The 13,366-nt window shown below is 48.0% G+C and overlaps 1 protein-coding gene across 5 annotated transcripts in view; it reads right to left on the bottom strand.

Annotated features, from left to right (window-relative positions):
• GMPR (guanosine monophosphate reductase) overlaps nt 1-5,027 on the bottom strand; it is a 58,260-nt gene extending 53,233 nt beyond the window's left edge. For 2 of the 5 annotated variants that reach the window (XM_088831369.1, XM_088831370.1), the window contains exon 1: nt 4,833-5,022. In XM_088831369.1, coding sequence (XP_088687495.1) covers nt 4,833-4,919 — 87 coding nt within the window. In that variant the 5' untranslated portion in view covers nt 4,920-5,022. Of the gene's footprint in view, nt 1-4,832 lie in introns of all 5 variants that reach the window. The other 3 variants (XM_055406908.2, XM_088831371.1, XM_088831368.1) reach the window with 3 other exon arrangements.
• Nucleotides 5,028-13,366: the final 8,339 nt, after the last annotated feature.

The raw sequence follows: 13,366 nt of genomic DNA on the forward strand, positions 1-13,366 counted from the left end.
GCACACAGGGACACTTCGGTCTACATGCTAACCCCCATGTCCACACGCCTATCCCTCAAAGAGCAGTGACCTGGCCACTCTCTGAGACAAAGAGGTGAGCATCTGAGCAGCATGGCTGGCCCTGAGAAAACACACCTGGGGAAGACTCCCCACCCCCCACCCCCCTGCCCTCTGCAGGCCCTGGAATCAGTTCAAAGTCATCTGGGCAGGAAATCCAGGATCCTGAGTATCGAGAGCACAGCCCAGAGGACAAGGCCCAGCCTTCAGCTCTGTCCAATGAGGAGGGAACAAAAATAGGGTCTGGGGCAGGGGCCTCTTTTGCCTAAATCTATGGATGGTGCCAATTAAAGCAATTCTCTATGTTACTTGGTACCGGTCTCACATGTAGACTATAAGTGCAGGAGCAATGACTTTCCCCTCTGTGGTACGAGTGGCTCAAAAAGGGTGCAAATAATTAATGCCTGGCTAAGGGTAAGGATGGGATTGTGTTTTGGCTCCCAGTCTTTCAGGGCAATGTGTGGTGGGCCCCAGCCCAGTCCTCTGAACGTGCCTGGTCCCCTGGATGTTTCACCATCAGGTTTCAGGGTTCAGGGAAACACATGCAGTCGCATACCACCACAAAACCACGGTGCTCCACTGTGCAAAGGCTCCAGTGGCCAGCCCCCGGCACCTGTGTGCACATCAGAATCACATACGATGATTCCCTAAATACACATGCTCAATCCGCCCCAACTTCATAAATCAGAACCTTTGTGATGGAGACAAAGTGTGGATTTAGGAGTGTCTTCCTAGGTGATTCTGAGGCATTCATGAAAAGCAAGCCTAGTCAAACCCTCCAATGTTACAGAGCAACATTTACAGAGGCTGTTATAGTTGGAACTGTCTTTCCTCCAAAAGGCACTGAAATACCAACCAGTTCAGCACCTGTGAACATGACCTTTTTGGAGATAAGGTCTTTGTGGGTAATCAAGGTAAGATGAGATCATTAAGGTAGGTCCCACTCCAGTATGAGTGGTGTTCTTATAAAAAGGGGAAATTTGGACAGAGACACACAGCAAGGGAGAATGCTGATTGAGGAGGAAGGCAGAGACTGCAACAATGTTTGCAGCCAAGGAATAACCAGGTTGTGTGTCAACAACCTGAAGGTGAGAGGCAAGGAAGATTCTCCCTCACAGCTCTCAGCAGGAACCCACCCTGCTGACATTTTGACCTGGGGCTTCCGAAACCGAGAGACAATAAATCCCTGTTGTACGAGTCAGCCGGTCCGTGGTACTTTGTTACAGCAGCCCCAGAAAACACAGAGCCCAGGTAATAACACAATTGGCTCAGAGCCTGGAAGAACCCAGGTTTCCTTTCTTCCAGCCAATATCCTCTCTACTCTGCCATGGTCTTATTCCTCTCAGGCCTGCCTGCTGTCCACTGAAGCTGGACCAGAACTCACCGGAGCTGATCCATTTCTCACCGGACTTCTGGTGAGAAAAAGACTACGGAGTATTTAGGAGACTGATCACTCACTGGGTTATGTCTTGTCTGTCCCAGCCCAAGTGACCAGTTTTCCGCTGCAAACTCCTTCACTGTCCGACTTCTGACATTATGGTTGTGCTGTTAGGTTTGTGGTTTTCTTTTAACATCTTCCCCTGGAGAAGGAAACGGTAACCCACTCCAGTATTCTTGCCTGGAGAATCCCAAGGACGGAGAAGCCTGGTAGGCTACAGTCCACAGGATCGCAAAGCGTTGGACACGACTGAGCGACTTCACTTTCACTTTAAACATCTTACTAGCATAAGGACAAGGGTGGGACACTGGAGCAAGGAGTGGGTCCCAAGGAAGAAAATTTGCAGGCAGTCAGGGATGATGTCACCCCCTCAGTGTGTCAGAGGTCCTGCCCAACCAACATGTCACTTCCTCTGAAAATTCTACCTAAATGCAGCCATGTGGCCCTCTATTTCTGTGGCCCGAGGACTTGTGAAGACAGGAGCACAGACAATGGAGGGACAGCTGACTGATGACTATTGATGTGGTACAACCACAGGAAGGCCACCTGGGCTCTCTCCACCTTACCCTTAGCCTCCGGGAGCTGATCTCAAGTTCATTTCATGTGACACTTGTGACAACGCCCTGACAGGAGCACTAAACTTGAGTGGGAGGGAACCCTGCCTTTTTCTCCATTTGCTGCTCACTTGCCTGGCGGATCCAGCAGCTAGTCCAGCTCTGAGCAAAACTGCTGCAGCGATGAATCTTGTCAACCAACAGTCACCAGGCTCCCTTCCCAGCCAGACTGCTCTCGTTGGGCAGGGGGGTGGGGAGCGGGGTTTGCTCTCCTGGCTCCACTCACATCTGCTCTCGGGCTGGGCTCAAAGTCCGGCCATTTACCATTTAGTTTCAAATTTACATTCAGGTATCCCCGTGCCTGAGGGCATGCACTTCAGGATTATACCTGGTCAGAAGTTTTCATCTGCCTATGGGCAACTTCAGGCCTCCACAGCCGACAGAGCACACCTTGAGAGGGGGTTAGAGGTCCTCCTAGATCCCTCAATATCAATGAAGCAGGCAGTTAGGTGACGGGGGTGGCCAACAGGCAGCTAAACCATGATGGGATCCAAATGGGTTTCCCTGGTGGCTCAGACGGTAAAGAACCTGCCTGCAGCGCAGGAGACTGGGGTTTGATCCCTGGGTTAGGAAGATCCCTTGGAGAAGAAAATGGTAACCTACCCCAGTATTCTTGCCTGGAGAATCCCATGAACAGAGGAACCTGGCAAGCTACAGTCCATGGGGTTGCAAAGAGTAGGACACAACCGAGCAACTTCACTTTCTAGATCCCTCAGTATCAATGAAACAGGCAGTCAGGTGATGGGGGTGGCCAGCAGGCAGCTAAGCCATGATAGGAACCAAATGGAAAGGCAACGCCAGTTAATTCAGGTTTCAAGGAAGGGAGCTGGTAAACTCCCACAAACGTGGAAATATGAAAACACTTCTCAAGGGCACCAAGATCTCACTGCTGTGTGTGTATGTAGATTGCAATGTATCATGGGAAGCTGGGACATTAACAGCTTCAGTCAGCCCAAATTACGAAACCAAATGACCCAAGACAACGTCATACTATTCCCTGGAAAAGAGTAATTCATTCTAGTGCGGAAGAAGAAGAAGCGGGTGACAGAGGATGAGATGGCTGGATGGCATCACCGACTCAAGGCACATGAGTTTGCGCAAACTCTGGGACAGTGAAGGACAGGGAAGCTTGCTATCGCGCAGTCCGTGGGGGTGGCAAAGAGTCAGACACAACTAAGAGACTGAACAACAACGACAAACATAAATTCTGAATGTTTTACCTTTACAAGAGGTTTCCTGCTTCAGAAAATACACATAATACATCCTTGCTTTAAATATATGATTTTTCTCAAAATAACTTTTTCTTTACTAAGTGAATTGTGACCCAATATTTAGATTATTGCAGCCACCAAATTATTAGTCTGCCCAAATCCCCACATCTCATCTCAGTGTGGACTCAGGTATCAGCTATTGCTGAGACTTCAGGAGTCTGAGCCTGCCATCCAAGCTGTTCATTGTTCTTCTAAGTGACACACTGAAGGGCAGGAACAGAGTTGACCAATCCAGAGTGAAAAGGGTTACTCGTTCTCCGCCTCTTCGGGCTGCCAACACTCCAGCTTGAGAAGGTGAGTTGATTAGTTCTGATTATTGGCTAAAGCAGGAGGTTTCTAGTTAATTCAAACAAGCCCTCAGCTGGCAGCACCAGGCACTGCAGTTAGGAGTCCCAGCCGGTACAGGCAGGCAGCCCAGATCCTTGCAAGGGGATTTATTTATGGTCCTGGAAGGGGAGGGGAGAAACCTATGCTGGCTCAGGCTCCCCCTGTTTACTTCTGCAACCCCTGCCTCCAGACACAGCAGTTTCCTCACCTTCCTCTCCAGCTCAAAGGCCCAAGCAAAGCCACCATCACCCATATACACATCTCCAAGGGATTCTGCCTATCTGTGCAACTAGTTTATCCTTCAAGACTTGACCTTCCTCCTGCCCCTACCCTCGAGCTCTTTTCAGTCTGGTCTCCACCTGTTCCTCGGGCTTTGCTCTCATTATTAAGGCAGAATGGGCAAAACTGCCCCCACCCCTAACCCCCAGCTGTCCCATTAGCCCTCAAACCCGCACCCCAGTGTTTCCAGCTTCTGGAAGACTGGGTTGGACTCCAGTTGTCCAGTAAGGGGGTGCCGCCAGGCACAGGTCCCCAGCCTCACTCCCAGAAGTCACTGAAACGCAGAAAGTAAACCCTGAACTTTTGCCCCGGAGTTTCTCTGGGTTTCAGACCTCCTAAAATAAATTCCATGGCTGGACCTGATACTACAGCAGTCGGAGTTCTCCGCAGAGAGACGCTGCCAAAAAAATTCCCCGTCCCTGTACACCTGGGCTCCGCTGCGTCCGTTTCACCCTATACGCACCCCTCAACCAGCCCCTGCCCTCGCCGTCACTTTCTGAATCAGCTGCCCACTTGGTCTTCGCTCCTCTGGGGTTTAGTTCCGCTGTGCGCTTCCCCTCGCCGCCCCAACCGGCCGCATTGAGGATCTTAGGCCGGAGTCGGACCCCTTAAGGACACCTCGGACCTCTTACAGACACCTCCTGTCCTGGCAGGGGACCAGCTGGCTTTCCCTCTCTTCGGTGGTGAGAAGAGCAGAGGGGGTCGGCGTCCCACCCACCCCCAGACACACTGAAAAGCAGGCGAGGTGGGCGCACAGTACAGCGCCTCTCACCCACCTCCCCCGCGCCACCCCGGAAACAAACAAACAAACAATCCCACCCCAATGCGGCTTTCGAAGGGCCCCACCTCGGCTCGACTCTTGAGGCTGCTTCGCTTGGGTCGGAGCAGGACATCCTTGAAGTCCAGCTTGAGGTCCGCATCTATGCGGGGCATGATGCGGGCAGCGCGCTCGGGCCGGCGCGGCTGGAGCCTGCAGCTCCTTCCTGCAGTACAGGCGGCGCGGGACGCGAGCAGCCGGGTGTGAGCGGAGCGGGGAAGGTTAGGGCGGGAGGGGCGGGGCCTCCGGTGAGAGGGGCGGGGCTCCGGTGGGTGGGGCGGGGCCTCCAGTGTGAGGGCGGGGCTCCGGTGGGAGGGGAGGGGCGGGGCCTCTGGCGGGGGCGGTGTCGCGGGAGCGAGAGGGTGGGAGGCTGTGCCGCGGCGGGTGCTCTGCCCGCGCGCACGCCGTCCCCTTAAGGCCTCGGGCCGCCCCCAGCCGCTCTCGGCCCCGCCCCGCACCCCGGAGGCCCCGCCCCGCGCCCCGGAGGCCCCGCCCCCAACGGCGGCGTCCGAGGTGGAGAGCGGAGTGGGACTGACGCGGTGGGGACGGGTGCGAAGGAGTCCGCTCGTGTGACCCTTCTAGCCGCCGCCCGCCCCTGTTTACGGGCGTGCTCACGGCGGTGACCAGAGTGTGTGCGGGGGGAGGAGGAGTGCACACCGTCTGTCTGTCACCGAGGTCTCCTGAAGGGAGGAGACTTGGCCTGTGACCCCCTCACCCACGGAAAGGTCCGCTCCTTGAAAGGCCTCCCTTCTTCCTTTTCGAGCCCCGTGTGCCCGTCAGGTGCTGAGTCACACCTCTCACATGCCAAAAACGAACAAACCCCTGGGAAGTTGGAGAGAATTGGGAAGAGAGAGTGAGCAGGTGACTGTTCATTGGTGGTGGACTTGTTGAGGCAATCTTTGCTTTCCCTTTGGATTTCAAGAGTTTGTATTAATATAAAAGTGTAACGTCTGCAGTCGGCGGAGATCCTGAGATTCGAGGGACCTTAGTCCTTCTGAGAATGGGTGATGTCAGTTTATTTTTAGTTCGCTTGTTGACCACGCTGAGCCGTCATTATACGTTAGGAATGTGCTTAAGTAGCCCGCCCTGCAACTGCTCATTCACTTACACAACCACCCAATGAAGAAGGAGCCGGTTTGCAGATAAGGACCTTGAGGACACATAAAAGAAATAACTTGCCCAAGGTTACAGTAAAGTTAAATATAAATCTCTCAGTCCTTAAAACTTATTACAACCTTAGCTAAAACCTGCTTTTGCCTTGGGACCTCTCTTTGGGTTCAAAACCTGACCCCACCACATTCTAGCTGGATGACCTTGGGGGAGCCACTTAATAATTTATCTCAACCTGTTTTCTCATAAGTTAAAAGATGAAGAAAAACATTTAACGCTATCCTCTCCCACGTTTGGGAAAGAATTAAATTGTTTGTGTGTGTGGGTTTCCCATAATTAATACATGGGAACTGTTTATTTAGGGTCACATGTTGCATCATGTGCTTTTTGCTTTGCATCCTCAAACTAGATTGCTAACTGCGCAAAAGCAACTTTCATTTTCTTTCAGTTGTCTGCAGGCTTGACCTATTCTCAGGGAACTCATATTTGGTACAGCTGACCATAAAGAAACATCACAATGTTCATTTAACACAAATGTCTGCAAATGATAAAGTTCTCTGCCCGTCCCACTTGCTCTCAACACCTTTGCACCATAGGAAGTTTCTGAAGTTTCATGAAAGGAAATGAAAGTTATCAGGGAGAGAATGAAAGTCACCACAATTAGCTGGGCAGGCTAAATATTTATGACCCTATGGAATCATTTGTTGGGAACCAGCCAGATGGGCTGCTTATTTTCAAAGTCTTAAGTTAATTCTGATCTTAATTCTGATCTTAAGTTCCTAACTAAAAACAAGGTAAAATGTAATTATTTTTGGTATGGTTATTTGAAAATGATACTCCCAACAGGGAAGAGAAACTAAGCTTATGAAGGATCTGCCTGGGGTTACAGTAACAGGGGTGAATGTGGGCTTTATAGTTGTTATTACCTACCACATCTTACTCAGAAGGTAAAGCGCCTGAATGCAGGTGACCTGGGTTCGATCCCTGGGTCGGGAAGATCCCCTGGAGAAGGAAATGGCAACCCACTCCAGCATTCTTGCCTGGAAAATCCCATGGACGGAGGAGCCTGGTAGGCTACAGTCCATGGGGTCGCAAAGAGTCGGACACGACTGAGCAACTTCACTTTCACATCTTAAAGGAAAAGCCTCCTTTGGGTGACCTTTATCATTAACCAGGAAGGTACCTCTCCTCTTGGTCTCTTACCCACTCCCTTTCTATAGGGAGCCCACTTTGTGCATTCCATTTCCTTTCCTTCTAAAATGTTCCATCATACCTATCCTCTTCCCAGGCACAATATCATGTCCCAGGGGTCTTAGCTAAGAACTCAGAAGGGCAGAGGAACAATTATTTCTTCTCCTCTAAAATTTGTTATTTTAAGTTATAGTCTAACCAAGTCTGTATGCAGAGCTGAAATAGGAGAACATAAGGTTCAACCTATTTATAATTTAAATGTAATAGATTTACAAGTTATTTAAATACAGGGGAAGATTTGACTTAATTGAAGCACTAAAAGGAAAATGAATATATTGAATTTACGTATGCAGTGTAACATGTTTATAGAAATTTAATTACATTTATGAACAGGACTAAACACTTTCAAAGGCTTCTTGATGGTAAAATTTACTAACTTTAGAAAAAGATGAGTAGGAACCTAACTTTGAAAAGTTAAAGAATTTGAGGTTTTAAAAGTGCAACTTTGGGGTGGGGGGGTAGGTTTAGCAGTTGTCTTCATTTCTATTGCTGTATAACAAATTATCAAAAAAAAATTAACAGTTTTAAAAACACGATTTCTGTAGGTCAGAAGTTTGCGTCTGGCTTAGTCAGTTTCTTTACTTCAAGGTTTTATCAGACTACAATCCAGGTGTTAGCCAGAACTGTGATCTCATAAGAACCTCAACTGGGGAAAGACCCGCTTTCAAGCTTTCTCAGGTTGTTGTGAGAATACACTTCCTGCAGCTGTGAAACTGAGGATTTCTCTCTCTGTTCCTGCTCATACTCAGTCGCTCAGTCATGTCCAACTCTTTGTGACCCCATTGACTGTATCCTGCCGGGCTCCTGTCCGTGGGATTCTCCAGGCAAGAGTACTGGAGTGGATTGCCATTTCTTCTTCCATGGGATTTTCCCTACCCACGTCTCTTGTGTCTCCTGCACTGGCAGGTGGATTCTTTACCAGTAGCTCCACTTGGGAAGCCCCTCTGCTCCTAGCGGCTGCTTGCAGATCCTTCTCCAACATGCCCGCGTATTTCCTAAAAGTGTGCTTCTTCAAAGCTGGCAATAGAATTTGAGTTTACTAGCCAGATGGACGGAGAAGGCAATGGCACCCCACTCCAGTGTTTTTGCCTGGAGAATCCCAGGGACAGGGGAGCCTGGTGGGCTGCTGTCTATGGGGTCGCACAGAGTTGGACGGACACGACTGAAGTGACTTAGAAGCAGCCACATGGAGTCCTGTCTGCGTGTGTGCGTGTGTGCTAAGCTGCTTCAGTTGTGTCCAACTCTTTGCAACCCTCTGGGCTATAGACCACCATGACAGCTCCTCTGTCTATGGGATTTTCCATGCAAGAATACTGGAGTGGGTTGCCATGCCCTCCTCCGGGGGATCCTCCTGATCCAGGGATTGAACCCATGTCTCTTATGTCTCCTGCATTGGCAGGTTGGTTTTGTTTTTTTTTTAATTTATTTACTTTTTATTGGAGGCAAATTATTTTACAATATTATATTGGTTGGTTTTGCCATACATTGACATGAATTCGCCCCGGGTGTACATGAGTTCCCTCTCCTGAACCCCCTTCCCACCTCCCTCCTCCCTTTATCCTCTGGGTCATCCCCACACGCCAGCCCCGAGCATCCTGTAACATGCATCGACCCTGAACTGGTGATTTGTTTCACATATGACAACATACATGTTTCAGTGCCATTCTCCCAAATCATCCCACCCTCACCCTCTCCCACAGAGTCCCAAAGACTGTTCTACACATCTTTTGCTGTCTCGTATACAGGGTTATCATGTGCATCTTTCTAAATTCCATATATATGCGTTAGTAGGCAGGTTGGTTCTTTACTGCTAGAACCAGCTGGGAAGTACAGAGTCCTGTTCAACAAAATGTAATCGCTAGAGTAATGTCTCATTACTTTGCTATATTCTGTTAGAAAGAAGCTCAGGTCCTGACCACACTCAACAAAGGGGATATTAAAAGGGCATGAGCTCCGGGAGGTGGGGGGCATGGAGGGAACTCTAGGGTCTGTCTGTCATAGCTATTTTCCTACTGTTTTTCCTCCCATACCAGGAGTCAAACCAGAATTTTGAACTGTATTTCATTTAGTTCTCAGCACCAGGAGCATCCTTGCTGCTGCTGCTGCTAGGTCACTTCAGTCGTGTCCGACTCTGTGTGACCCCATAGACGGAAGCCCACCAGGCTCCCCCGTCCCTGGGATTCTCCAGGCAAGAACACTGGAGTGGGTTGCCATTTCCTTCTCCAATGTGTGAAAGTGAAAAGTGAAGTCGCTCAGTCGTATCCGACCCTTAGCGACCCCACGGACTGCAGCCTACCAGGCTCCTCCATCCATGGGATTTTCTAGGCAATAGTACTGGAGTGGCTTGCCATTGCAGTCTCCTCCAATCTGTGACAGATTCTCAGGTTTTCCTTATCATTCATGACCTTGACACATCTAAAGAGAACTGGTCATCGATTTTCTCCCTCATTTTGGGTTTACCTGATGTTTTCTTAATATAAGACTTGGGTTAGGATGTGTGTGTGTGTGAAGAATACCACAGACGTGAAGCACTCATCTCATTGTATTATGTCAGGGCTTCATATTAATGTGATTTGTTACTGGTGATGTGGAAGTTGATGATTTTGATAAGGTCATGTCTGCCAGGTTTCTGTACGGTAAAGTGATTCTTTTCCATTCTTCATGTTCTTTTCGAAGCGAGTTACTAAGCCAGTCTACACTCAGGCAGAGGGGATTTAGCTCCACCTCTTGGAGGGAAGAGTGTCAAAAAATTCGTGATGTATGCTAATGTGCTGTGCTCACTCATCCGACTCTTTGCAACCCCATGGACTGGGACCCATCAGGCGCCTCTGTCCATGGGATTTCCCAGGTGAGAATACTGGAGTGAGTTGCCATTTCCTTCTCCAGTGAATCTTCCTGACACAGGGATCAAACTCATGTCTCCTGCGTCTCCTGCATTTGCAGGTGCATTCTTTACCACTAGCACCACCTGGGAAGTCCTTAATACTGCTCAGTAATTAGTAAATAAATTTGGGGAGATGTTTTGAGGCTGTGCAACTATCCTATTTCTCACTGAAACTTCTTCTATTAATTTTATCATTCATGATTGAAAATTTTTTACTATTTGCTTTTCTTCTCCTCTACTAATATGAAAGTTCTGTTTTTTAAAAAGTCTTTATAAAATGTGTTACAGTATTGCTTATGTTTCATGTTTTGGTTTTTTGGCTGTGAAGCATGTGGGATCTCAGCTCCCCAGCCAGGGATGGAACCCACAGCCCCTGCACTAGAAGTCAAAGTCTTAACCACTGGACCACCAGGAAGTCTCTGTTTCTATTCTTTTATTCAGTTCCTAGAAACTATAACATGTGTCATATCTTTTTGCCTTTTCATACTGGCTTAAAACTCAACATTCAGAAAACTAAGATCATGGCATCCAGTCCCATCACTTCATGGCAAATAGATGGGGAAACAATGGAAACAGTAACAGGCTTTATTTTCTTGGGCTCCAAAATCACTACAAATGGTGAATGTAGTCATGAAATTAAAAGACATTTGCTCCTTGGAAGAAAAGCTATGACCAACCTAGAAAGCATATTAAAAAGCAGAGACATTACTTTGCTGACAAAGGTCTGTCTAGTCAAAGCTATGGTTTTTTCAGTAGTCATGTATGGATGTGAGAGTTGGACTGTAAACAAATCTGAGTGCTGAAGAACTGATGCTTTTGCAGTATGGTGTTGGAGAAGACGCTTGACAGTCCCTTGGACTGCAAGAGCTCAAACCAGTTAATCCTAAAGGAAATCAGCCTTGAATATTCATTGGAAGGACTGATGCTGAAACTGAAACTCGAATACTTTGGCCATTTGTTGCCAAGAACTGACTCATTGGAAAAGACCCTGATGCTGGGAAAGAGGGCAGGAAGGGAAGGGGACGACAGAGGATGAGATGGTTGGATGGCACCACTGATGCGACGGACATGAGTTTGACAAGCTCCGAGAGTTGGTGATGGACAGGGAATCCTGGCATGTTGCAGTCCATTGGGTCACAAAAAGTTGGACACGACTGAATGACTGAACTGAACTGAATAACGTGTATGTTTGGCTTGTTCTTAAATTATTAAAATCTTTCTCCCGTCCCCAAATAGTACAAAGATTGCAAATCACTCCTAGTCCATTCATCACATTCCTGACTTACTTTGTCATTAATATTTATTTATTTCACCCCAGTAGATAATGTCATTGCTGTTGCTATCTTTAAATCACTAATTAGTTTCACCCATGTTACCACTTTAATCTTTTTGATCTCAGGTCTGCTGGCTGGGATGGATGTCTAATTCTGAAGACTAATCTTTAGGATTCCTTTTTTTTTTTAGTCAGGTTTTCCTTGCGATGAACTCTCAGTTTTTGTTTATCTGAACGTGTCTTTATTTTGCCCTCATTTTTGAATAATATTTTTCCCAGGTATAGAATTCTAGATTGCTAGTTACTTTCCTCAGCACACGGATAACCTTTCTCTGAGAAGTGCCTTTTGGGGTCCATTATTGCTGTGAAGTCAGCTGTAAATCTCCCTGTACGTCCTTTAATGGAGGCAGTACTGTCCTGAAGCTATGATGCCTCAGGCATTTCCCCCTTTTTCTTTGTTGTTTCTTCTATTCTGCTCAACAGTCAAACAGCCCTCTTTGCACTCAGCTGGGCAGTGGGGAGAAGCTGGGAGCTGACTGTAGATCCCCTTCATCCTAACACTGAAGATTTAGGGTTCCCCTTTGGGGGTCCCTGTTTTGTGTGGGCAGGGTCTTCTATCAGACCCTCTTCCTTGCATGAGACCTGAGCTCTGGCGGTTCACTTTCCCCTGACACACACACTGAACCGCAGCAGAGGTGAGGGGTGTCAGCAGATGCTCCAATAATGAATGTGTTGACCTCTCTAGATACTGACGTCTGGCCAGACACTGACCCGTGAGCTTCCCCGTGTGTTCAATTCTACGATGCTGAACAGGCTTCAAGTTGTGAAGTCTGATATTTTTCACTATTTTTAGAGGGAGGGTTGATCTGTATGACCTAGTCCATCATTAACCAGCAATTAGAATCTGACAGTGGTCGCTCAGTCACTAAAGTTTAGGGTTTCCCTCATGGCTCAGTGGTAAAGAATCTGCCTGCCATTACAGGAGACACAGGTTCAATCCCTGGTCTGGGAAGATCCCACATACTGCCACAACTTCTGAGCTTGTGCTCTAGAGTCTGGGAGCCGCAACTTCTGAAGCTGGCATGCCCTGGAGCCTGTGCTCATCAGTAAGAGAAGGCCCTGCAATGAGAAGCCTGCACACCAAAGAGCAGCCCCTGCTGCAACTAGAGAAAGCCCACCGCAGCGACAAAGACTCAGCACATCCAAAAATAAATAAAATTATTTTTAAAAAGCACTAAGGTTTATGGATTAACAGTGACTGGGCCAGCTGTCACTTGTCAGACACAAGTTTGAAGGAAAGTCACATTTGGTAAAGTATGGCCATAGTCCTTTCCATTTCTCGAGTGATTACTCTCCACCTGCCCTCCTGCTAAACCCTTGAGGTGCCTTGGCTCCATGGATTATGGAAACAAAGCTATGAAATACAGTCTGTTTTTATGCCCATTTAACGGTTGAAGAAGCAAAGTAAAATAGAGCTGTTCAAACTAGGACCTGCCTGACTTCAGACTTCCCCTAGGCAAACAGTCTTACCTATAGAAAAACAAAAATCTTTGTTGAAATGGATAGAGTTCAGTTCAGTTCAGGTGCTCAATCATGTCTGACTCTTTGAGACCCCATGAACTGCAGTACGCCAGGCCTCCCTGTCCATCACCAATTCCCGGAATCCACCCAAACCCATGTCCATAGAGTCGGTGATGCCATTCAACCATCTCATCCTCTGTCGTCCCCTTCTCCTCCTGCCTTCAATCTATCCCAACATCAGGGTCTTTTCACATGAGTCAGCTCTTCGCATCAGGTTGCCAAAGTATTGGAGTTTCAGCTTCAACACCAGTCCTTCCAATGAACACTCAGGGCTGATCTCCTTTAGGATGGACTGGTTGGATCTCCTTGCAGTCCAAGGGACTCTCAAGAGTCTTCTCCAACATCACAGTTCAAAAACATCAATTCTTCGGCGCTCAGCTTTCTTCACAGTCCAACTCTCACATCCATACATGACCACTGGAAAAACCATAGCCTTGACTAGACAGACCTTTGTTGACAAAGTA

Source organism: Moschus berezovskii, chromosome 23 (genome assembly GCF_049115385.1).
Source record: "Moschus berezovskii isolate FMDL1 chromosome 23, NW_MosBer_1.0, whole genome shotgun sequence".
Lineage (NCBI taxonomy): Eukaryota > Metazoa > Chordata > Mammalia > Artiodactyla > Moschidae > Moschus > Moschus berezovskii.